The sequence below is a fragment of the Photinus pyralis genome, unplaced genomic scaffold (genome assembly GCF_008802855.1).
Source record: "Photinus pyralis isolate 1611_PpyrPB1 unplaced genomic scaffold, Ppyr1.3 Ppyr1.4_LG10, whole genome shotgun sequence".
NCBI lineage: Eukaryota > Metazoa > Arthropoda > Insecta > Coleoptera > Lampyridae > Photinus > Photinus pyralis.
Genome location: NW_022170250.1, coordinates 20,246,719 through 20,272,175, shown reverse-complemented (window position 1 = coordinate 20,272,175; position 25,457 = coordinate 20,246,719). Strand labels below are relative to the sequence as shown.

General features: G+C 36.9%; 5 protein-coding genes across 7 annotated transcripts in view; 1 reads left to right on the top strand and 4 right to left on the bottom strand.

Annotated features, from left to right (window-relative positions):
• The window catches only part of LOC116161281 (synaptotagmin-7), a 650,310-nt gene that overhangs the window by 55,003 nt on the left and 569,850 nt on the right, over positions 1 to 25,457 (bottom strand). The window lies entirely within an intron of this gene.
• LOC116161287 lies at positions 1,325 to 4,733 on the bottom strand. The gene is made up of 7 exons (XM_031474602.1): positions 4,375 to 4,733; positions 3,992 to 4,192; positions 3,512 to 3,724; positions 3,222 to 3,452; positions 2,982 to 3,166; positions 2,768 to 2,930; positions 1,325 to 2,716 (listed from the first exon to the last, which is right to left on the bottom strand). Exons 2-7 carry the CDS (start codon positions 4,188 to 4,190, stop codon positions 2,598 to 2,600), a joined length of 1,110 nt encoding a protein of 369 aa, XP_031330462.1. The 5' UTR covers positions 4,191 to 4,192; positions 4,375 to 4,733; the 3' UTR covers positions 1,325 to 2,597.
• Positions 6,681 to 8,273, bottom strand: LOC116161284. 2 transcript variants are annotated; one of them, XM_031474600.1, is made up of 2 exons: positions 7,565 to 8,273; positions 6,681 to 6,816 (listed from the first exon to the last, which is right to left on the bottom strand). In XM_031474600.1, the coding sequence occupies exons 1-2, from the start codon at positions 8,081 to 8,083 to the stop codon at positions 6,754 to 6,756; spliced, it is 582 nt and encodes a 193-aa protein (XP_031330460.1). In that variant the 5' UTR covers positions 8,084 to 8,273; the 3' UTR covers positions 6,681 to 6,753. The 2 variants fall into 2 exon arrangements, with proteins under 2 accessions (XP_031330460.1, XP_031330459.1); XM_031474599.1 differs by having other exon boundaries at positions 6,708 to 6,816; positions 6,989 to 8,256.
• On the bottom strand, positions 10,166 to 13,506 carry LOC116161289 (sorbitol dehydrogenase-like). The gene is made up of 7 exons (XM_031474605.1): positions 13,342 to 13,506; positions 13,248 to 13,281; positions 13,099 to 13,203; positions 12,992 to 13,051; positions 10,806 to 11,150; positions 10,455 to 10,758; positions 10,166 to 10,408 (listed from the first exon to the last, which is right to left on the bottom strand). Exons 1-7 carry the CDS (start codon positions 13,396 to 13,398, stop codon positions 10,240 to 10,242), a joined length of 1,074 nt encoding a protein of 357 aa, XP_031330465.1. The 5' UTR covers positions 13,399 to 13,506; the 3' UTR covers positions 10,166 to 10,239.
• LOC116161288 (putative nuclease HARBI1) lies at positions 23,859 to 25,256 on the top strand. Its single transcript, XM_031474603.1, has 3 exons — positions 23,859 to 24,192; positions 24,252 to 24,538; positions 24,599 to 25,256. Exons 1-3 carry the CDS (start codon positions 23,939 to 23,941, stop codon positions 25,162 to 25,164), a joined length of 1,107 nt encoding a protein of 368 aa, XP_031330463.1. The 5' UTR covers positions 23,859 to 23,938; the 3' UTR covers positions 25,165 to 25,256.

Here is a 25,457-nt window from a genome sequence, read left to right as displayed (position 1 = left end):
CCCAGCAAACACAATCACGTGTTATTTACGTAATTATTATGTGTCATAAATACGTAAGAGACGTAAAATAATACGTGTGAAACACGTAGTGACCACGTGACAATGTCACAGACCAGTTACGTTATAACCACACGTCCATAGACGTAATAAATGACGTCATTTTGCACGTGTGATTGATGTTGTAAATACGTAATTTTTGTTTAAATAGCACGTAACTTTTCACGTATATTATACGTTACAGATACACGTATTTTACATAAAGGTAGACATTTGATTAAAATCATTTGTAGTGCAACTTTATTTAAAACAAAAAATATAATAATAATGTTGTATCATTTACTATAGTAAAATAACACTAATAATGAACTTAGAACATATTATATGTAGGTACGTGTGTGGGGTAATAAAAATAATGATAACAAGTTGGAAACTGTGCGTTATATCTAGCTTATAGTATTATTTTCCACAGAATGAATAATAGGCATGGACATCCATACATTATTATTAGAATTGATAGGTAACAAAAGACATTTTACAAGTGAGTTTGTTCTACACCACATTTTCAAATTGTTACTTATGTCACTAACAAGAAAAATTTTTAAATGCTTTGAATCTATTGGGTAAAAATACATGGATTGGATAGAAAGGAACTCTTTGCCAATTATTGTTAATGAATTATTACACTTTAGAATATTATGAATTTGAATTACAGAATTATCAATATAACAAAAACAATTAGCTACAGAATATGAAATACATGTTAACATGAAATCTTTTATATAAACCTTTTTAAATTGTATTGCATTATTATCTATGTTGTCCAATAGTGGTCCTAAATTGTGCTCATAGAAAAATTGTAAACTAATATTGTCTTGTTCGAAACAAGTTGATGACAGTAAGTCCATTTCTAAAATTCGGTTATGTATTTCTTTTAATGGATTTACTGTAGATTTCACAAGTCGTTTTAGTTTGCCTAAAAAATTTTCGAAGGGGAATGCTGAGAAAGTATCTAAATTTCCATAGCGTTTAACGTCGTTGTAAATATGTGACAATAAATGTACATTATAAACAATAAATTGTAACCCATAAAGAACTTCACAATGCTTAACAAAAGTTTTTAGAAGTTTACTACAAAATTGTGGATTAAATTTCTGAATATGTGCATCACAAACCATTATAGTTGTTGCAGTATGCAGCAATAGAAAATTTTCATATATAGCACGATCTGTAATGCCTCGCAAAACAAGCGGACCAAGGTACAAAAGAAATGTGCGGAACTCAGTCGCTTTCCATCGGTTTAATTCCGATAATGATCTGGGTTTTCTATTGAATTCGCTTGGTATATACAACTTTAATGATTCTAAATTATTTGAAACAGTTTTAGTTATGTGACTACTAAATCTAACATTTAAAGGTCCACAAATCCAAGTGTTTAGCAATTTTCTTGTGACACCCAAGCAAATATTGTGCATATAGTCAGTAGGGAATTCCGTAACTAACCCAATTGGTAAACTCAATAGCGGAGATATTCCAATGTGATGATCTTCATCAATTTGACGAACAAACGAATCATTGGTTCTTTCAGGAGAAGTTAGCGAATTTAGAACAACCCTTCCGTTATGATATTCCCCATATACGGTGCACTTTTCGCATGATGAATAGCCAGTATGGTTTTTAATTTGCTTCAAATAAGCACGAGCGGGGGCATCACAAATAAAACTGTGAATAATTAATTCACATTTGATACCATAAAGGGTAAAACCATCAGAAAGACTATTATATTCGTTAATAAAATCTTCCAAAAAATTATTCAAAGGAGAAGGCTTTGAAGTCCCACAAAAAACTCCAACCACAAAAGGATGGCTTTTAAAATTTTTAATTTGTGCCAAAATAGGCCACAATTGAAGGTTACTACTATGATATAAAGGAATTCCGTCAACATTGAAGCTTAGAGAGAGTTTTGCATGTCTGGAAAGTAAATCAAGATGTTTGAGAAAAAAAGTTTTAAAAAAATTCAGAATGCCAAAATGGCAATATTCACCAGTAATTAATTTTCGACTTGTCATTTGTCTATGAGTTCTCAACAATGTTCGTGCATCTAGAGGTAATTCTGGATGGTAATCGGATAAAATATGAAGTAAACTAGTAACATGAGTACGTGTCACACCATTACTTGTGGCCCAATAACGAAGTCTATCAGAAAGACTTGTTACAGGAAAATCTGTAACACTATTTCCATATGTGGTGCAGATACCCTTAGTTTCATATGTAGAAGTGTTATTTGAATTATCAGTGACTAAATCTGATGCTGCTTCTTCAGGAGCCTCAGCAGAGGCAATATTAGAAATGCTACTATTAAAATCAGCAAAAGTTGATTCAGAACTTTGAAATATATTTTCATATCTATCTTCATGCAAACTAGTAATATTGATTGGCTGCACAGTATCAGATGAATGTAAAATCTGGTTAATACGATTTCTATCTCTAGCAATTCTTCTATATAATTGCCGTTGAGACACAAAAGATTTATAATTTTTGGTGATTTTATCCATTTTAATACCCCACACTTACACACTAAAAGCTTAAATAAGTAATATTTACAGTTTCTGTTTGGCTTCTTCTAATTTTACCCTTTGGGGCGCGTGCTTCAGCCACTCTTTAATTGCATTTACAATTCGTAGCTCATTATCCACCGAAGTACCCAATTTAACTGCTCCTGCAAAAAAATAAGTTCAATAACATCCTAATTTATAGATCAAACATTTACCTACTACTGCCTCCTTCAAATGCAAATTAGCAAACGCTTTTTTCTCCAACCTAGAGCCCAAGAAGCTATATTTGGAGGCCAATTGGTTACTTAAACATTTCCTCAAAATTGCATTAACTTTTGGGACAACTTCTTTGCCACCTACTTGGGACAAATATTGCATCTGTAATAATGCCCAAATCATATTAATGATTTAACCTATTATAATACATACCAAACACTTCAAATTCTCTTTATCTTCAAGGTAATTGTCTAGTATGTCCAGATCGTTTTGCGAATTGCAAGGAAGATCTGGAAAATTGTCCGGCAAAGAAGCTGGGTATGTGTTATTTTTTTTATCCAAGTGTGCCAAAAGTAGTTTATTTTGTTCTTTAATTTCTAGTAGCAACTTTATGATTTCTAAAAAAAATAATAAACATTCTAACCCTTTGCATAAAGAGTAAATGGTACTAACCATTATCTTTACGTTCAGTCACATTTACAGCTTCGCAAATTCTTTCAGCCTGCGAATTCAGATGTAATACATTTTGCCCTGGCGTCGATGAGGCGGAGGCACTTTGTCCACTTATAACAGTTAATGTACTTGAGGATCTCGAACTGGTTGGTGTGCTGCTGTAGGGTTGGTCGATTCTAGCGGGAACTACTACTGCTGGCAACTGCTTTGAATTACAACAGTCTGAATTTCCTAAATGTAATAATACACATTTTTCGAGACATTTATTCAACAGAATGGCTAATGCATACCTTCAATCGCAGGCGGTCTTGGCAATTTCTGACTATCTAATTTCTCTCGTATATTTTTTGTACTAAAAAGCACTACTTCCTCGTCTTCGTCGCTGTCACACAATCGTCTCGTAGGTTTTCTAATTCTTTTATGCGGAATTTCCTCTGCTTCACTTTGAATATCTGACGATACCTCCGCTAATTTTATTTTTCGTTTTCCTTTTTCCAAATCGTCTTAAAACAAAGAAAGTACTTAGACAAAAATTTTGTTTTTAAGATAAGGCGAGTTGCTAAACTAATCTGTGAGCGTGGGTCTAATTACAGTCTTGTCTTACTCCAATATTAGTGCAAACTCGCTTCTATCTCATCAGCTGATGAGCTCCTTGGTTAATAAAGCAACACGTCTATACATCATGGGCCAACAACACAGTGCGACTACCGAACAGCTTATCGTTTCACACATACATGCATCATAACAAAAATATATATTCAATAACTTACCACAAAAGAAAAAACATCGGTTAATACTGTACTGCACCCAACTTTCAACATGATGTTCATTTTTTCTTAATGCTTTATCGTAGAGGTCTTGAGATTGGTAAGGCGGCCAATATAAATGTTTTTTCCTTGGGGTCAACCAACTACTACAAATAAGCGCTACTGCATTGTCGTCTGCAAACTCTACACCAGCGTAAGCCATGTCTACAGAATGCACAAACAAAGAATTTTATGTCATATGAAAGTACAAATTATAGGTTAGGACATCTGATTACAATTTTACGTTACTTTTAATAAAAGACAATGCTTAATTCAATTAATTAATAAATCATCTTATCCCTCAATTTCCTTTTAAAACCACGTAGCCAAGGATTATTAATACATACCAGATGAAATTTGCTCTTGGATTACGTATGGACACAGTCAAAATTCACGGTTTTTCACTGACTCTGAAGCTGAACGTTAAAATGGCGCCAATGGCGGTTCGCACTCCGCCGTTTCGTAGCAGTATGCGCAAACGCAAGTTTCACAGACCATAATTGGTTCGTACCTACAAAACATTCGCGCGCAAAATACAATAAATTTAATATACTTTTCTCCTTTGTTTATTCAAAATGCCTAATACCTAACGACGTAAGTTGTAACGTTTAAAATACGTAACTTTTACGTACCCATAAATGACGTGTCTTCAACACGATTCCCGTACTAAAATTATTACGTACCATTCAGGTAACATGACGTAATTTACTAAAAATGTACGTGTATTTTACGTAACGTTACGTGACTGTGTTTGCTGGGATTTGTTGGAGAAGTCATGCTGGCGGTATCTTACTGTCTAGGGTTTCACCCCGTCGATCGAAATAATCGGGACATTGAAACTCAGCTTGCGATACTGACGACCCAATCCCACACTGCATGGAAAGACCGTCTCCCGAGCATCCAGTTCGCCCTGAATTCAACAGTATCGGCTGCCACCGAGGAATTGTTGAGAAGGTTCCGTTCCATTTGAAGGTTTTCTCCAAGGTTTGAGCGCTCATTCGAGATGAGGTTTACCAAGAGCAAGATCGCTCCAATCGCAAGCGCGGTCGCCCACCACTTGAAAAATCATTGCTCTTTGTTTCAATTAGGTTGCTAGGGTTACTCGGTTATTTTGAAAATTACTAGTGTCAAGATTTACAAAAAATGTTACCTCAAAACGTTTTGGCCACCTTGAGGCGTTTAATTATGGACATTAAACAAATTAGTGAAGAAAGTTACAGGGAAATGAAGGAAAGTATTAGAAATGAGCTGAGGGAAATTCCCAAATGCAGTACGAAAATTTTGTACCTAACGTGCGTGCGGGACGGACTACAGGAACAAATTAAACAATCTGCCAAGGAAGACGGAGAGGTACAAAATAACGAAAAGGGCGGACCTTCTCAGGCGTCGAAGGTGCTCCCATCAAAGTCGCAGAGCGACTCTGCAATTTCGCAAAAGAAAAAGAGCCAAAGGGGAAAACGAAAATGTACGTCGCCTGATTGTAATGACAACGTGCCGCATAAAATACCAAGAAATGTATCGATCACGACAATATTCAGTGGTTCCAATTCTTCCACTCATTCCAAAGAAGATACCTGCTTTAAAGGAAGACGTAAATGTGGCGAAATATATTTTCGACGGTGCCGATCATGCACGTGTATGTGATTAAAATAAATCTGATAGTCTTGTTTTGATTTATTTCTTGGAAAAGATCATTTATCGGAACAATTATTGAAAGTCCGTCACCTCCGCAAGGGTTTCGTAAAGGGCGTGGAAAACGCGCAATTGAGACTTGAAGAAGACATTATTGTTTGCGCAACAGGCACTATCTGCAATTCCATGATTACTCGCATCAGTTTGAATTACTATATTTTCTTTTGGATTAAAATGCTTTAAAGTCGTGATATTAATTAATTTTAATTTTATTTGATCTACTGCTGTTTGTTGCCTGTTGGTCCACTGCCAATCTTGGTTAGTTCTTAACAATAACCTTAATGAATTCGTTAATTCAGATAATTTTGGTATAAAAGAGTGGAAATAATTGACTAATCCTAAAAATCTCTGAAGCTCTTTTTTATTAACTGGATTAGGCATCTTAGCAATAGCTTCTAACTGTTTGCTATCAGGACGAACACCCTGTTCATTAAATATTAAACCTAAGTACATAACTTTCCCAACTTTATACTGAATCTTAGAGTAGTTAAATTTTACATTATATTGACTCGCCTTATCCATTACTTTACTAAAGATTTTGTCATGAGTTACCTCGTCCTCTGCTGCTATTATGAGATCATCGAAGTATACCTGTACACCTTCCAAATCACCAAAAATACGTTCTAATTCCCTTTGAAATATTTCAGGGCTTGAACTTAAACCAAAAGGTAATCTGTTATATTTGTAACGACCAAACGGTGTTGCAAAGGTACATAGGTAAGATGATTCATCATCAAGAGGTATTTGATGAAACCCATCCTTCATATCTAATACACTAAAGACTTTTTTACCAGCTAAGTTTGTACGAAGCTCTTCCATTGTCGGTATTACATGATGTTCTCTCTTGATAACCTTATTTAACTGCGATGGGTTGAGGCATATTCGTATGGACCCATTTTTCTTCTCCACGATTATTATATCATTCACCCAGTCAGTTGGTCGCGTCACCTTGGATATGATGGTCTGGTCTTCTAATGTTTTTAACGCTGCTTGCAGTTTTTCCTTTATGCAGGAGGCATATCTTCGAGCTGGCTTTACAGTAGGAACTGCATTCTCCGAGAGGCAAATTTTGTAATTAAAAGGCAGCTTACCCAAACCTAAAAATACATTTTTATATTTAGTAAAAATATTGTCATTATCCAAGCTATTTGACACATTGTTAACCCGTTTTACTAAGTTCATGTCAACAGCAGTTGATAACCCTAGTATTGGCTTTGCATTAACTTTAGCAACCACAAATGAAATCGAAGTCTCGACCGAATCACTTACTTTACACGGAATTTTAACAATACCGAAAGTTTCAATTTTAGTACCACCATATGCTATTAACACAGAATTAGTCTCCTTTAGGCTAAACCTGCTAAAATAAGTCTTATAATAATTATACGGAAGAACATTAATGTCTGCTCCTGTATCAATTTTAAAGTCCACCGATAACCGATTGTCTAACATTATCGCATGTGTCCAACTTTTACTTAAAGCACCTGATTTTATACTTCGCACTGTCAATTCGTTTGTAAACCATGCCTGTTCAGGTTCATCTCGTTCATTATTAAAATCTAATTCGTTGACACCTTTTTTGTCAGCTTTTCTCCATCGCCCGACTTGTGTCGCCCTAGCCTGTTTACACCCTACTTTAAAATGGTTAAACCGACCACACTGGTTACATTTAAGCCCATAGGCAGGACAAGCACGAATTGCATGAGTCTTACCACATTTTTTACACTGATAGTTATCATTATGACCATTTTCAGAACTACCGCTATTGGTCCCTTTTTTACTATGTCCAATTTTTAATTTATTAATATTTAGTTCATTTCCTTTACCTTCACGCATTAATTTCACCTGTTGTTTGCTGACTTCAGCTGCTCGGCACAAGTTGCTAGCCTTCTCCAGATTTATGTCAGCTTCTCTCAACAGTGCTTCCTGTAGTCCTCTATCTCTAATGCCCAGTATTATTTTATCCCGCACCAGGCTCTCTTCTTGTTTTTCAAACTCACATATTTTTGCTATTTTCTTTAAATCTGTAAGAAAGTTATCGAATGACTCACCCTCCGCCTGGTTGCGGTTAAAGAATTTGTATCTGTTAAAGACCTGATTCTTTCTCGGTATGCAGTGGTCTTCGAAGCATTGTAACACTTTCCCAATATCTTTTCTGTCTTCATTCGAGAGATTAAATGTATTGAACAGCTGCAGCCCATCGTCACCGATCGTGTTTAATAACATAGCCACTTGAACTGACCCCGATTTTTTAGTATATTCGGTTGCCTCCAAAAATATTTGGAATCGTTGTTTAAATAACTTCCAGTTCTCTGCGACGTCTTCGCTTAGATTCAATGATGATGGGGGCTTGAAATTTTCCATGTTCACCTTAGTAAAGAAACGTGTTATAACTTTTACTACTATTTTACACCTGACACCATGTTAAGTATGTGGTTTGAGTAAGAGTGGTTTAATAATACTGCCATTTTGAGATGCTCTATATAATTATGGATGAATATATGAATGGACTACTTGACACGATACATATTACATTGGGGCATGACCAAGGACATCTGGTCCAGTCGTAGCTTCGGAGGTGGCTCACGCCACGCTGTCATATATCACATGAATCAGCGATAATTTATTCAAGACGCCTTACGCTTGCGAGTATGTTGCACTCCCAACGTTTGGATTGAACCAACAAGTCATAAATGAAGCAATTAATTCCACACTTGTAATTTATTAAACAATTAAGTTGGAGTTGTAGGAATTTTCAATCTTGTAGGTGGAACAGAAAGCGATTTTACTTTGCGTTTTTGTCGCCCCTCACCAAAGCCACGAGTTTGCACTACAAAACAAGGTCACCCCACACGTCTTTGTTATTTTCCCAATTGCAGTGTAAAATAAATACTATCCAATTCCGCGTTATATCTATACAAAAAGGCTAACCTCTGATCACCTTCTAATGTTTACCCGATTATAGTGATATTATTATCATCCTTTCGCGGGTGATTTTTTTGTGAACTTTTTTGGTTTATTTGAACGCTTTGAAAAATAATTTGGTTTGCACCATGTCTCCTTCTTCTCCACATCTCTCTCTCTTCAATGGGATTATTTAACTCATACAGTGTTTTTTTGGCGTGGAAATTTTAAGATACGACTTTGCGTTATAAAGGTCATACATAACCGGGTGAATCCCCTTCACCAAGGACGCTTTTTTCGCCTGAGATATACCAAGATACGACCTTGCACCATAAAACAAGGTCACTTCACTAGGAACATCGGGAACTGGATCTAGGATGGTCTGGAGAGAAACAGAACAAGAGACGACACTATGGTACTGCGTATACGACCGCTGCCATTCACCCAGGACCAAAGGCCTTATGTGACGCTTGGCGATCGAAAAGAGTCATTGGTAGAAATGCGGTCGTTAAATAGATAGATACTGCTGCAGTATATTTCCTGCAGGAAGTGAGGATGCTTAGCAATAACGCATAGGGAATCGTTGGGTACCGTTCTGCAAGACCCCAGGTAGATCTTGAGGAATAGGAACTGAAATTTTCTGACCACGTGTGAATGCCTTAGTCTGTCAAACCAAATGTTCAAGCCATATATGTAAGTGTGGGAAGAACTGCAGAAACTTCTTTGGGAGATTCCATTTGGTTGACAACACATAGGTCACCTCCCGCAATGAGGTCGTCGGGGAGTGCCAAAGCGGCAACTTGCAATTAAAATCGCCTGCTGATAGTCTTTTAACTTGCCCAAGACATAGTCGGGATGTTTCACTATGGCAGTCGAAAGAAATATGACCGAATTTTTGGCATTTAAAGCACCAAACGATCCGGACATGGTCCTTGTATCCGACAGGCATTCCATCCGATGGTTGCGCGTGGCATCGTCGCATCAAATATCCAGAACATCACCTTCAAGGATTTGTCTGGCAAGGAGAGGGCTTCTTCGGAAGCAGAACAGTAGTTCTGAGAAAGTATGGTCTCCTTTGACCTGCACCTGAGACAGATCAGAGACACCCAAAATGGAAAGTTTAAGAAGGTGCGACTTAAAGGTGAGGCCGGCTTTCTCGAGGTCTATAGGGATTTTGAAGAGATCGCTCTTGTTCGGTTCAAGTTTCACGGCGTTCTTCCCGAACTGGCTTGTGTGCTGTGACCAGGGACGCAACTCATATCGACCATAGATTCTAAATCGAAGAATTTTTTATTAGCAGAGTCCCACCCCTGGGATAGGTAACTGGTCCCACGTTCGGGAATTACCAGCGTATAGATGAAATTCGAGAGATTAGATGTAATAATTATTTTAGTTCCACTATTCCCATCCTTGGGAGCGTCTCTTCACGACAAAAATACCAAACACAAATGAATTATAACTATACCATCCTCTCTTAACGAAAATAATAACTAATACGACTGTAAGAAGTGTTTATGCTCTCGAGGCCCCTCTAGTAACCCCTCTATTCTTAATTTTTATTGCCAGCGTTTAACTTATATCATAAGTACATAGCAAATTAAATGCAACAACCATGTTTAGTGGCCCCATTGGGGATTAGCGTGTATTAGAACTTTAATGGCATTCCCCTCGCCAGTTCTGGAAGTGTGAAATGCTTTCATTGTGTCCTCCATTTTGTAATTGTGAGTAATTAGCGGCTTCACGTCAATCTTTCCGGACGCAACCATTTCCAACGCAGTTGGATAACTGTAACCAAAGTGTGCTTATGGGCGGGGAAGGGGGGACTACTTACTCATTGACGTAGCGAAATACTCCACGAACGTCCACCTCTCGAAGCAGAATGTCACTGATGGGCACATTCATGGTGGGATTACCGCCTAAGCCTACAAGCACCACCATGCCACCGGAGACGGTAGCCTTGATGGCGACGGCGGTTGTTAGTTCGACACCTGCACAGTCAATGCTGACAGTCGGTCGACACCCTAGAGCCGCGATTACGTTCTGTACAACGGCCTCGTCAGATTCGCCGGATTGCACGAGGACGCCGTAATCTGCGCCCATTTCTTTGGCTTTATCCAACCTCGACTGCAAGATATCTACGAACGGATAGCATCAAAGGTGGAGAGAAGGGGGCGACACTCACCTGTTATGACTATGTGGCAAGCGCCGAAAGCTTTCGCCGCTAGCAGCGTGACCAATCCGATTGGACCGGCGCCCAGGATCAAGACGACGGACCCGAACCGAACGTCGCCCCGCTTGCACGCGTGGACACCAACGGAAAGGGGTTCCAAAAGCGCCCCCTCCTCGACGGACACGTGGTCGGGCAGCTTGAAGCAGAAATCGGCGGCGTGCGTGTAGTACCTGGCGAGATTACCGTCGTACGGAGGTGTCGCGCAGAACGCCATCTCGTCGCAGAGGTTGTAACGACCGCCGCGACAGTGATCGCATTTTCGACAGCCCACGCCGGGCTCGATGGCAACACGATCGCCTGGTGTTTTTTAAATACAGACGCGGTTTACAAAAATCATAAATCTTCTATACATTGTTTAAGCAGTCTGGGATACCCCCCCCCCCCTTTAATATGTATAATCAAGGGGTTAAATAAAAACAGGCCTGAAATCAATTTTATAATAATCATTCCTATTGAAGCACACTGTATATTGATTTACTGGGTAGCCCAATAAGATCGGAAAACCGCTGTAGCTCAGAAAGTGAGAAAGTTACAGTTCTTGGAATTTTATTTACATGAAAAGGTGAGAAATTACTTTTATAGTTACTCTTACTGAAGCACCCTGTATGTTGAAATATCGGGGAGTTAAATAAGGAGCACTACTGCATCACGAAAGGAGAAATCAAAATTTTGGAAATTGTTCTTTTAAATAAATGTGACCGAAATCATTCTAATAGTTACTCAAGCACCGTGTATATTCATATACAGGATGGTTAAATAAGAACGGAACTATACTGCATCTCATCAAAACAGAAAATCACAGCTTTTGGAAATTTTTCTTTTCAATAAAAGTGCCCGAAATCGTTTTATTAGTTACTTAAACACCCTACATATTCATATACCGGGTGGTTAAATAAGAACAGAACAGTACTACATCTAGAAAAGAGAAAATCACAGCTTTCAAAAATATCTCATTTAATAAGTGTCTGAAATCATTTGGATAATTACACAAACACCGTGTATATTGATATACCGATATATAAGAACGAAAAATGAGAAAATCGCGGCTTTTGGAAATGTTTCTTTTAAATAAAAGCGCCCGAAATCATTTTAATAGTTACTCAAGCACCCTGTATATTCATATACCGGGTGGTTAAATAAGAACAGAACACTACTACATCTGGAAAAGTGAGAAAGTCACAACTTTTGGAATGTCTTGTCAATAAAAGTGTCATTCATATAGTTACTGAAGCACTCTATATATTGATATACCGAGTGGTAAAATAAGAATGGAACACAGTTTTTGGAAATTTTTCTTTTAAAGTGCCTTCAAGCCACCCTGTATATTAGTATATATTTTGTTTAAACAGATGGTTAAATGAGAACGGAACACTATATGTAGAAAAGTGAGAAAATCGCTGATTTTAGAAATTGTTCTTTTAAATGCCTGAAATCATTCTTATAGTTATTGAAGCACCCTGTATATTAATATACCGGTTGATCAAATAAGAACGCGACATCTCGAAGTGGGAAAATCACAGCTTTTGGAAATCTTTTTTTAATTGCAGGGCCTGAAATAATTTTCATAGTTGCTGAAGCGCTGTGTATATTCATATACCAAGAGGTCAAGTAAGAAGGAAGAAAGTATTTTTGCATGAAACCATCGGAAATTACTTTTCACTTCGAAACAGAGAAAAGGTATTTTTGTATTCAATTGGAGTGATTAGGAAATTTGGACACAAAATGGTATACTACAGGATTTCAAGCCCGTATCTGCATTATTAATTTAGGATTATTGATAGCCGGCAGATGGCGCTTTAGGTCGACGAGGTTATTTAAGGCATTAACCTTTTCCGATTTCCATTTAAAATATTGTAACAAAAGTCCAAAATCAATAACGCCATCTATAATACATTAATAATGCGAGTCACCACCTCAAAATTGTTCTATTTTTAAACAAATCCAACCCCCCACTTCCAATTTTATAAAATGGACAAAAATACATAGAAACCTATTGTTTCCAAATTTCCTATTTTTTGCCATTGTTAGTCCAAGGATGGGCATTTTGCATTGGAATAAGTAATCTGTGCACCGGGTACCTACATTATTAGCCCTACCCTGTATATAAACAAAAGAAGATGATCAGGGTGAATGTGTACCTGGCTTTAGGTGTGTGACATTCTTCCCCACCTTCGACACTGTCCCGGCAGCTTCATGACCTACAACGCAGTACCTATACCATCAATCTATAACGACTCACACTTACCAATGACCATCGGTTTCTCCACAACAAAGTGCCCGATACGACCGTGCACCAAGTAGTGCACGTCCGACCCACATATTCCGACCACATCCATCTTCAACAGGACCTCTGCAAGACAAATGTTACGGGACCATGGACAAATTGACACTCACCATCGTCCGTCGGTACAGGAATCGGTCGTTGCTCCTACATGGACCGGGCACAATTTTTAGTACACGAGTGACCTACCAGTTATAAAAAACTTACCAATCGAAGGTCATTCACTCCGTACAGCACAGCAGTGAGGTTGTCGTCGGCACCCATTCTGACTTGTGCCCGATAACTGCTAGTACACAGTAAATATTAGGATTACCACTTATCTGAACGGGTCACCTTCACAAGGTTATCTCAAATTCAGGAAAAATACAGGGCGATTGGAAAAATAAGCAATTATTGATTTTACCTCACTGTAAAGGAAGGTCACAGTGGAAAGTTTACAAGTTTAGCAATACGTTGTTTGGAGTTGTGATCTGCCACACAAGTTGCTGGGTGTGTGAAGGAGGGAGGGAGAGGGTGTTAGGTATACCTAACCTGCAGCTTCCTGTAAATCCCACGTTTTCGATCAAATTAAATTAAACCTAATTGAAAAATTTATTATGCCAATTAATCATTTTTTAAGGTTTAAATTGGCGGAACGAATTGTCAATTAAGGTTAATTTAATTGAATAAAAACACATTTTTTTAAATTATACTTTTTTTGTTCCTGAAACTCAATTTTTAAAGAGAGGCCGAATGTCGAGAAAGTGATAGGTACTTAAAATCCCAGGTGCCTAATTTATCAATTAGGTTTAATTGGCAGAATGCAAATTGCCAATAGAATTCGCAATTGGTTGTAATGTTGATTCTAAAGAAAAATGTATAGTTTTTTTAATTGCTCAAAAAGGAGTCGTAGAGGGGGAAATTATGTTACCTAAATTAGCAATTAGGTTTATAATTATGGCGGAATGAATAATTGTCAATTAAATTCAGGGAGAGAGAGTGAAGTTACCTGTTTTTGAAAATAAGGTAAGTAGTCAATTAAATAATCAACAATTATAAGCTTGATTATAAAAAAATTTGTGATTTTTGAGTGGCTCAGAGCTATAAAGAAGAGCAGGAGGGGGAACGGGATAGTGTATATTTGGGAAAAAAAGCGTTACCTAAATTATTAGATTTAATTGACAGAATGAGTTGCCAATTAAATTACTAGGAACTAAACCTTGATTATAAAGAAATTTCTAGATAAGATCGGGAGGGAGAAAAAGAGGCATTAGTCCGTTTTTAAAAATGTAAAAAAAAAGTGTGTCCTGAATTAGCAATTTAGGTTTAATTGGCAGAATGAATAATTGGCAATTCAATGGCGAGTAAAAAAATCTTGATAAGAAAAATTCCCATTTTTTAATTGCTCAAACCCTATTTCTGTATAAGATCGGGAGGGGAGTGGGGTGGGGGAATGTGTGTATTAAAATATCAATTAGCTTTAATTGGCAGAATGAATTGCCAACTTTAAATTCAAGTGTCAGGGAAAAATCCTGATTACAAAAAATGTATTTTTTTAATTGCTCGAACTCAATTATGATACCTATAAATAATTATCAATTAAGTTAAATAGGCAAAATGAATCGCCGACTAAGGGACGGTTATCAGGGAAAAATTTTGATCATAAGGAAAATGTAATTTTTTTCTTTGTCCAACATTCAATTTTTAAACAACAGCGGTCGGAGGGGTAAATAATTATCACTTTAAGTTTAATTACTACAGCGCGAATTGTTAATTACCTATGCTAATTAAACACTGATAATAAAGATCGTGATTTTTTCTTATTTCTAGTGGATCAAATAGCATTTTTAAAGACGATCCTGAGGGGAAAGGTGGTAGGCCTGGAAAATGCGAAAAAATTAATCTACCTAAATTATTAATAAAGTTTATTTAAGAGACTAAATTGTTTATTAAATTTAATTGTCACGAGAAATCTTGATTATAGAGAAAATTGTGATTTCTGAGTTTCTAAACTCAATTTCTAAAGAAGAGCCAGGGGCGGAGAGGGGTAGATTGATTCTTTTTGAAAATAAACTGGAAACTATGTTGGCTATTTATCAGATAGGTTTAATTGACAAATGGATTAATTCATGTGTGGGAAAGAATCAATTTTCTCCGTGAATGAAGCAATCACGGGGGTGGTAAAAACTGTAGTCAAAATTGAAGTACGACACCTAATTCCGTAATTGTCTTTGACATTCAACTGTAGGCTCGAAACTCCGAACGAGGGGCGACGCTACCTATCTTGCGGGGGCGAGATTACGCTAATCAAAGCTCTTCAGTTGAGAATCTATGTGCGATAAATGAGTGGCGATTCAATACTTGTTTTTGTTTAAATTTGCCTACAAGGCCATGTAATTTTCCAACTTGCTTTTAACAAAAGGACTTTATTGCACCAAAGATGAGTCACATCCTGTACTCTTAACCGTTTCTCAGAATTTAGGTACCTGCTACTACCTGACCCATTGTTCCCAAAAACTTGCTTTTAACGTTGAGTGTAACCAACATTGTATATATGCATTTACTATCTTTGTTAACTACTGCTTAAACTTTTACAAAATATTTTGTTAATTATATTAATGCTATCTTTGTGCCGGAATGTATAGTAAGAAGTTTGACCAAAAAAGGGAATGTGTGAAAACTCCCAGCACGTTTTTAATAAGTATTATAGCTTTCACACAAGTGTAGTGTGCTTTTGATGACACTTTATTGTCTAATTTGTTGACAATTGTATGCCATACATTTGCAGTTGGTTTGTTTATATAAGATCATCCTTGTGTTGGAGAAGAACGTGTGTGTTAGCTTCGTTTTTTCAATGACAGCCTTTCGCGGCGTGTTGTACCAAATGTAAAATAATTGAAGTTACAATTAGCATCTGTCTGTGGTGTATTAGTCATTCGTGAGATTGGGTCTCCAAATGGTAAAGAACTCAGGGGATAACTGTTATATAAGTCCAAATCTGCTAAATCCGATTGCACTACATGAAATAGGTAGATAAGAATCCTTAAGTTCTGCCGTTGTATATACAAGAAGTAAATGGGTATGGAGTCGGGTAAATCATATCGGACCTAATCTCGTGTGTTTTGTGGAACATCTTGTATATTTTAATCTAAAAAGGTAGCATATTAAATATTTTATTTTTATTTTATTTTTGCTTTTATTTTTGAGTGGGCGGGGTTTCATCCAAGGTCGCTCTACCAACCCAACCCACTATACATTTACAAATATCTATAGTATATCGATCGATTATTTCAAACATATCAAAAGCTTCTTTCGCGCATGTGCAAAAGTAAATTTCTTATTTGTTGACCAATTTTTGTGAAATTTTAACGGTAAATCAAATTGAACATCCATGTAGTTAATTGCCAAATCGATTACATACTTCGCTCAATAAAAGGCGAAGCGATGTATGAGAAGTAAATCCAATGAAAAGAAAGTGCTGGGTCTCAACAGATGCTACCGTGCGGAAAAGTTAAGTTTTGATTTTTGATATTGATATTGAAATTGATTAAAGAACAACTTCAAATACTCATTTAAAAGCTTTAAACTGGAATCCAAACCGTAAGGTTTTTTTGACGGTGTATAACAGTTTGTTTCGTTCCCTATGTTTCTTCCGTATGTATGGTTGGTTGCCTGTTAGAATAGGTAGAGTACAGATTCAGTATTTAAATTTTAAAAACCAGTATTGTCCTTGTCCTTGTGATAAAATTCCTTTGCTTCTTATCTTTTCTTTTCCGGTCACTTTTGATTCTGGCATGGTCGTGTCCAGTGTGCCAATCTTCATTTGTGTAAAAATTTCATCTTAATTAATTATAAGGATCTTCACACATTGAAGTAAATATTTTCTAATTGTTACCCAATTTTGGAGACGTTTTTGGTTCTCATGGTAATATTTTTGGAGTTTCGCCAAGCGGATTTTGGAAGCACATTGGTCATCGGCTTGATACTTTGGCTCGTTTACGATCTTTAGAGGTTTGTACATCTTGTTTTGTTATTCCCAGCCCTTATTGGTAAACTATTATTTTTAGCCGATTTTTACTACCTACCAATTTGTACGTTTTTCGTCTCGTCCATCATTGTGAGGGAAACGCATAGCTTTACCATCGACATCAACCCGTATAAGAAGGAGCCCTGCGCCCCATTCATCGCAGAGCCATCACCGATCATCCCCTACAAGTGCGTCCCTGTCGTTCTCTGCGTGGCGTCACCAACCCCAATTGTGGAACGGTATTCTACAACGAAAGGTCAGCTGTTTATTACTTCAACCTTCCCGACTACTTTGCAACGAACCATCGAATCCTGCATCCACGTAGAGACACCCTTGCAATTTTGTTCCCTTCCTCTCCTTACTTCCTTTCAGTTCCTTTGTTTTGTTGTAATTCGTGTTTTAATTTCAACAATTTATCACTGAACACTGGTCACGTAAAGAAAAAAAAAACGATAAGTAAAATAAAAACATCGTTGTGCTGTTATTGGTTATGTATTACTTTAAAACCGACAACCCTTCTGGTTGGTCGGACGATTAGAACTACTTTTTTTGGTTGTGCCTACTGCACCGAATTATTATTTTTGTACGTTTATGATTGTTAGGCAGTTATCAAGATAGCCTGTTGTTTTTTTTTGGTTCTTTCTAAAGCGGCATTCAAATCTACACAAATTTTGTGGTGAAAATTTGTAGTCCATATTTTTGTGGTAACTTAACCACATCCGAGTTCTAACCTATTTGCACAAGTAACTTTCCCATAATTGCTGTTGTGTATTTACCCCCGGTTGCTAACGTTGCTAACCATTAATGAGCTTCATTGCTACACCCGTAACTAAGGAGCACGCTAAGGAGTAATTCATGTTGTTATAAAGAGGTCGACGAAAAACACATTTATTTGATTGATTATCTTTTAAAAAAAGCATCAGCTTAAACGTAAATTCTTTACCTCACTATTTGCTCCCCATATGCGAAAATATTTATGTTTATTTTCAAATTTTTAAACAATGAGAAACTTGGGCAATACTGGAGCCTGTATTGGTGAACAAAGAAGTTTTACGATACAAATAGTAATGTTCTAATTTTACATCCCACGTGTAGGTACCTATCTATTTACCAGAGTCTTAATAAACAGTAAAGCAATGAAGGTTAATCTATTATGTCTGAAACTCCTTTAACGTAACCAAGGAGATGATAATCGTTCAAACTAAACTATTGACAGTTGTGAGCAGTATTGTAATAGTAAATTGCACCGGTAAATTTCGAAGTGAACATAAAACTAATTGAGTAGAACATGAAAGGTGTTAAATAGTATATTAAGACACAAGTGTATAATCAAGTTTTTAAAGCACGCGCAACGAGTTTAAGGGCACGACGCAAAGCGTAGTGCCTTTAACGTTGCAAGTACTTTAAAGACCAAGTATACACGTGTATCTTATAGTATTTTTTATTATACCTGCAGTATAATTTAAAAATAGGAAATACAATGAAATCATATTGACGTTATACTCGAATACATGTCTAATTAAGTGGGCGGATGTTCGTAATTTCACGATTGCCATGGAAATGTCACTTGACTTTGCTCATAAAAATCATCGTCTTTGTGAATTAAACGATTTCCGTTGAAAAAGATAATACACCGTCCATTAAATCGATTGTTGTAAAATCTAAACAAACGTTGGTAGGTGTAAAATCCAAATCCAGTAAAGCCTATTATAAAGAATATGAAAAGTTGTTTCCATGGATGGAATAGGAAGTTAACTCACCAGTAGCAAGGGATCACTCCCTCCGCGCGTACCACCAGGTATGATGTGGAAGGCAAAAACCCTCGATTGAGGTACCTACAAAACCACACGGGCTGGCATTGTCCCAATAATCACTTCAGAGGAACATTCCCCCACCGAGGTGCTTCACTCAATCTCTTGCAATTGTATAGAATGCAGGGCGACTGCCACATTCCAAAACACAGTAGATACGTATGTGTTATTTTTTAACTTTGGAGTAAACTATTGAAAACTTTGGCCACATGCATATCTAATATGTTAGGACCCTTATATTCCGTGAAAATGGGAAATGTGCCTATAGTGGGTAGAATTTAGAAAAATGCTAACTTTGGGAATTTTCTCCGTAGTTGTCGAAAAGCAGGACTTAAATGTCCGACAATCTGCGGGAATTGTAAATCCCAGACGACCCCCAACGCTCCATTTGAGGAAGAAGTATTCACCAGCACCCCTCATCCATTGGAGAAAGAAGAGGAGGGACTCAGTAAGGAATTGATGGGGGGGAGATGGAAGACAATCCAGAAGATGATGAGGTTGGGCAAGATGATGTCCAACCACATCAAAGAGGCCGAGAAAGTTTTAACATTTATTAGGACATTCCAAAATGTTTTTGGAATTTATCATATAAGTATGGTTAAAATGGTCAAATTTTCAAATTTGAGCATTCTTTGAACTCGCCATTGAATTTTTTACGACTTTGACTACAAGAATCTTTTAATAGGACTGCTTAATACTCATGGAGCCACTAGTAGAGAATAACACTTTGTTCTTCAAGGGCCCATTTGATTGAGGTCCGTGTGTAACGCTTAGAATTGAAGAACCCGTCTACCATAGAATGCCCTCTTTCCATTCTTTGGGCAGATATATTGTGCCAAGAGTTCTCAGAACAAAGAGGTCTTTGCTAACATTCGAAAGTGAGATACCTATTTCTGAGATGGTCTTTGACAGGGACTTGGCATTTGTTAGAAAGCACATAATACTTATTGATATATTGCACTTTTTAAAGACGTAAGGTGACCCAAGAGGTCTTCCCCGAAGTCGACCAGTTTTCGGTCTTGACACAATACTCTGCACAAAAGTTGGTAGATATTCAGGTGTCGAATAGATCCTTCATCGATGATTTCAGTAACAGTGTCTCCTTGTGTTTCTACATCCCGATTCACGCGCATATTATTGACATAAAGACTTTAATGCTATCGAATCTGGTTTATCAGTTCCAAAAATATAGGTTCATGTCCAAAAATGTATCTTAGTACGACCCCCCTTCACCCAACAATGCATATTATTTTATTATTAAATCTTAAGAGTTGATTCAGCCCAGCAGCACACGGCCGCCCTCGTGGATCTGGTTTGCGTTCTGCCATTAAGTTTTATTTCTTGGTGTCCATTTGGACCCAAAGTTATCATTCCATGACCACGTGGAAAAACTTACCATCAAATTCAGCAAACATTTGTTCGTTATGCGACGATTAGCAAAAACTGTCTCAACTCAAGTTTTAATTAATGCATATTACGCACTTTGTCAAAGTGTGCTATCATATGCTCTACTTACCTGGGGTCATTCTACGCAGTTAAAATACGCGTTTAAGCTACAACGTCGAGCTGTTAGAATTTTAGACAAAATTGGATATCGTGATGATTGTCGTACAAGTTTTATAAAATTAAAGATACTCACGTTGCCATGTCTATTTGTGTTAACATGTGTTTGTCATGTCAAAGTTACATTGGATACATATTCTCTTCACTCGGATATACATAAATACAATACAAGAAACAAGGACTTAATACGGATACCTTATTGTCGATTAAGAAAAACTCAGAATGGACCCACCAACATGGCACTTAAAATATTCAACCATCTACCCAGCTGTTTAACCGCCTTAGAATTAAAACTATTTAAGTTAAAGATTAAAGCTTTCTTATTAAGTAAAGCGTTCTATTCTGTCGAAGAGTTTCTGCTTTGCGATATGAAAAACTTTTCCATGTAATTATTAAGCATGTATAATATTTTAGATTTTTCCATTGTTTTGACGAATGTAAGTTTCTTTTGTTAACTATGCATGAAATAAATATTATTATTATTATTATTATTATTTCTCGAAACCATGTTATTAATATGTTCTCCAAGAAAGGGGAGATGCATGAGATAGCATCCACAGTTCTTCGGCCATGCTTTAAAAAGGAAAAAAAGCAATAACCAATGCTCATAATAATTTGCCTTCATAAGAGTCGGAAATAGGTATGTGTAGGTGGATATTCTTCCCTGTGCGGAGCAGTTGAAATAGGAAAATGTTTACAACTCTCTTTCCGTGGCCTTAAATGCGAAACCTTTGTAAAAATGGTAGATATGGCTAAAAAGTTGTAGCTGAGCACATTGGTTCTATTTTGCTTTACGGCTTGATGAAACCCAATGGTGGCAACTGTAAATTGGGCGCTACTCTTCTTATTGAAGATTACTTGTCGTGATGGCTGTATACAATAAAGTTGAAAAACTTATTAACGTCTTCATACGGATCGCAAAAACGACATTCATTGCCAGACCTTAAACTAGTGGCAAAATTACATAGTAACGGCTGTCTTTTAAATGGCAAAGCTCTTACCTGTAGCATATCCACAAATAACAGTTACCTTACTTTGTAAAATGAGCAATGTCATTTTAGTTATTTGGGTTTCGCGAAATAGTCTTGTTGAATATTATTCGGCACCAATTATTGTTGGCTAAATGTTCTTCTGGTTTAGTTCAAATTTAACGCTTTCTGACAACTTCACTCATGGCAATCATTTAACAAATGTCATTTGCCAAAGTTGCCAAGCAACACACTTATATGTCAGTTTTAACTTCAAAATTTTCTCTGTTGTAATTTAACATTCGACAAAACATTTTCCGAATTACATATCTGTAATTCCAAAAGAGAAATAAAAAGTGTAAGAACTATGAGCGTTTCAGCAACAGAAAATGGCCGTACCTTGCTTGAAAAGCTATGAACTGCGAACACCAATTTGGACGTGATATTTCACTTTTCGAATTTTTGTACATTTCTCTGAAAGATCGACGTGATGAATGTCAGTATTTCGCCGACCATTTTACGTCTCCTTGGAAAATAAAGTGGTAACCATAGACAAACTTTGTTAGTTGCATAGGAAATTTGTGAAACTACGTAGTCGTCTGGGCGTTACTAACGTATCAAACAAGATTGTTTTGTTAACTTCAAAATTTTAGTTTGACCTTTCAGAGAATTTTATTCCGAAATTATGGCATGTAGAAGACGTAGACGTAGAGAGAAGGGCACAAACGTAATCTGCAAAAGACGAAAAAACTCCCGCTTTTCGAAAAATCCCTTTTTAAATTTCTTACAAGAGCTGCGTAAGAAATACCCCACGTGGCTTTCATGCAAGCTGACGCTCGAAGGAGCTCGCCGGTGGTGCAACATGAGTGAATTTCGCAGAAGAAAGTACCAGTGCAGAGCAGCACAGGCCGGAAGGGCTGCTAAGCCCTTTCGAACTAAGTGTAAACCTGGGCGAAGGAAGCTCAGATGTAAGCTGCAGAAAAGACGGCGCACGTGCAAACGTAAAGTAAAGAGGCGTACTTGTAAAAGGAAAAGAAGGAGTTGCAGACGACGTTGTTCGAGAAGGAAGAAGAGAGTGTGCAGAAGGAAAAGTAGTTGCCCCTCGAGTTGCCCTAAGGCTCAGACATCGGTCGTATCGCAAATAGCTGAAGCTAATAGCGACTCTATAATAATGATGGATTATCATCACGTCTAAAAATTTTACTTATGTGCTAATTATACCTGTATAGATGTTTTTTTTATATTATACAAAACCTTTACAGTTTTTATTTGGTATTTGAACACAGCAAAAATTGTAACATTGAACAACTTGACTCTAACATCAACAAGGATTGAAACATTTTGGTAGCGATAAACGACGGAATAATGAACAAAGGGGGAAGCATCGAGGATCCGGTAAGCGGACCTGGCAGAGACTCCTTAGGGCACTGCAACATGGGTCACTAAACCAGCTTCCAGGGGATTTGTTTTCTATGAACAGGTTTTGGAGTCCATGACAAAGGTAATACTTGCTGTTCCAGCGGGAAAGTTCTTTAGCACGTTACTTTGATGTTTCTTCTCCCTCTCCGGAGTTGTAAAAGTGTTTAGATCTACGCTGTTGACAGCGGTAAACCTTGAGCATTTGTAGAGGAGCGGCGGTTGATCTACTCTATGATGCAGCGGTAGTATATAAAAGTTGGAGCAGATTAGATTTTTACGCTGATGCACATCCTTTTGTACACCTCGGTACCTCGTTTCAAAGTGCTGTAGAAGTGTTGAGCTCTTTGTAGGCTGTTTACCTCCTTGGGAATGTGCAGACTTCAGCGCCGGTGTACCTATATTAAAAACTACTTTTGATGAGCGGTTGGTTACGTAGAGTCGGCGGTGGTTATGTGTCCATTTCGTAACCGATGTTAACGGAGGGCTGGTCGTTTCCCTGAATCTTCTTGTATGGTACTTGACATGTGCGTGTGCGGGTCTTGTTGCCGAATTTGAAATGATACCAGCACGGAAAATAGTAAACTATTACCACAACGTTAATTACATGTTTTCTTATGGTTTCGAATAGATACAGAAATGGTGTTTTCTTACTGGATGAAAATTTTTTTTATATGCGCTCTCAGTTATATCTGCGTTCGCGCCAATAATTTGTTGCAAAGTTTTGCAATATTAGTACTGTTTCATTTTTAAATAATAATAAAAACCACAAATCGTACAAAACAAAAATACGGAAAAACTATTAGGCTAGGGTTAAAAGGTAACGTTTTGAAATGATAACAAAAATAATGTATGTAACGCCATGCGCGCACTGTGGAAAGCCAAAGTGGAATCCTTGGCCGCTCGCCGCCAGTCCTATCCAACCGCCAGTTCGAATTTCAATTTATAGGTTATGATTTTTTCCCGAGTACATCGCGTGTATTTTATCGAGTTTCATCTTTCATATTTTGTTGATAATTGGAATTAAGTTTCTGTTTATTATGGATGCATCATCAGATTCTGATCAATATGAAGTTATGAATAGTAGTAGCAGCTCTAGCTCTACAGATTCAGATGAAGAATTACTTTTAGAGCTAAATCGTAGAGTCAGGCGCGAACGTACATTTCGAGAAAGACCAGATAATTTTACAAAGTGGTCTGACCAGGAATTTACGATGAGATTTCGTTTGCAAAAGGAATCTGTTCTTTTTTTATTAGAATTAATCGAGGGCCAGTTGGCAACTATAAGTAATAGGTAAGTGCAAACTTCAAATTAATCACTGTTTACAATATTTCTGTGTGTATTTCCAATAGGAATAAGGCGATTACACCTATGAACCAGCTGTTATTAACATTACGCCTGTATGCTACAGGGAATATGCTCATAGCTGTTGGAGATTTTAGTGGGGTCCACAAATCCACGGCTTGCCGGATTGTAAAAAAAGTTACAGCTGCTATTTGTACTTTATCTGAAAACTACATTCGTATGCCTAATACTGAAGAGGAAATAAGAAATCATCAATTGGCATTTTACAACATTGCCAGATTTCCTCGTACAATAGGAGCCATCGATTGCACCCATGTCCGCATACAATCCCCAGGTAATTAATAAATTATGCCAATTTATCTAATTCGTAACTTCAAATATATAAAATTTGTAGGAGGCCACAATGCAGAGTACTTTCGTAATCGAAAGGGATACTTTTCTTTAAATGTACAAGTTGTTGGGGATGCATCTCTTCGAGTGCTGGATATAGTAGTGAGATGGCCTGGATCTACACATGACCAAACCATATTCAACAACTCTAGGATTCATGCCCGCTTAGAGAATGGTGAATTCAATAACAGCATAATGTTAGGAGATTCTGGTTATGCCATACAGAAGTATTTAATAACACCATTACTGTATCCAAATAATGATGCTGAACAATTATTTAACGAGGCCCAGATCCGTACAAGAAATCCAATTGAAAGGCTATTTGGAGTGTTGAAACGTCGTTTTCCCATACTAAGCATAGGGATACGTATCAAGCTACAAACAGCACAACAAATTATTATCGCATGTGCCACTTTACATAACCTAGCAAGAGCTAGAAATGACGGGGAACCATTGGTTGATCCTGATGTTATTGTACCAGTGATTGATGATCAACCACAGAACCATGTGGAAGCAGAAAACCGTAACTTTTATAGACAACCATTTATTAACTATTTTTCTACATTATAAAACTTAATATTACATTAAATTAAAGAGTAAAGTTTTTATACAATGCTATTTGTTTCTTTTAGCTTTTTAATTTGTAAGGATAGCAACTCATTTTGTAATCTTAAATTTTCCTTTTTTAATTTATGAGTGTCTAAAATCTCTTTGTTTAGTTCTGCCTTTTCTCTAATCTCTTGAGTTAATAAATCTTTTTTTAATTTATTCAACTCAATTTTGGAATTGGTTATTTCATTTAACACCTTAGATGATGTAAGTGCTGTAATTTTTATGTAGTCATTAATACTGCTAAATTATGT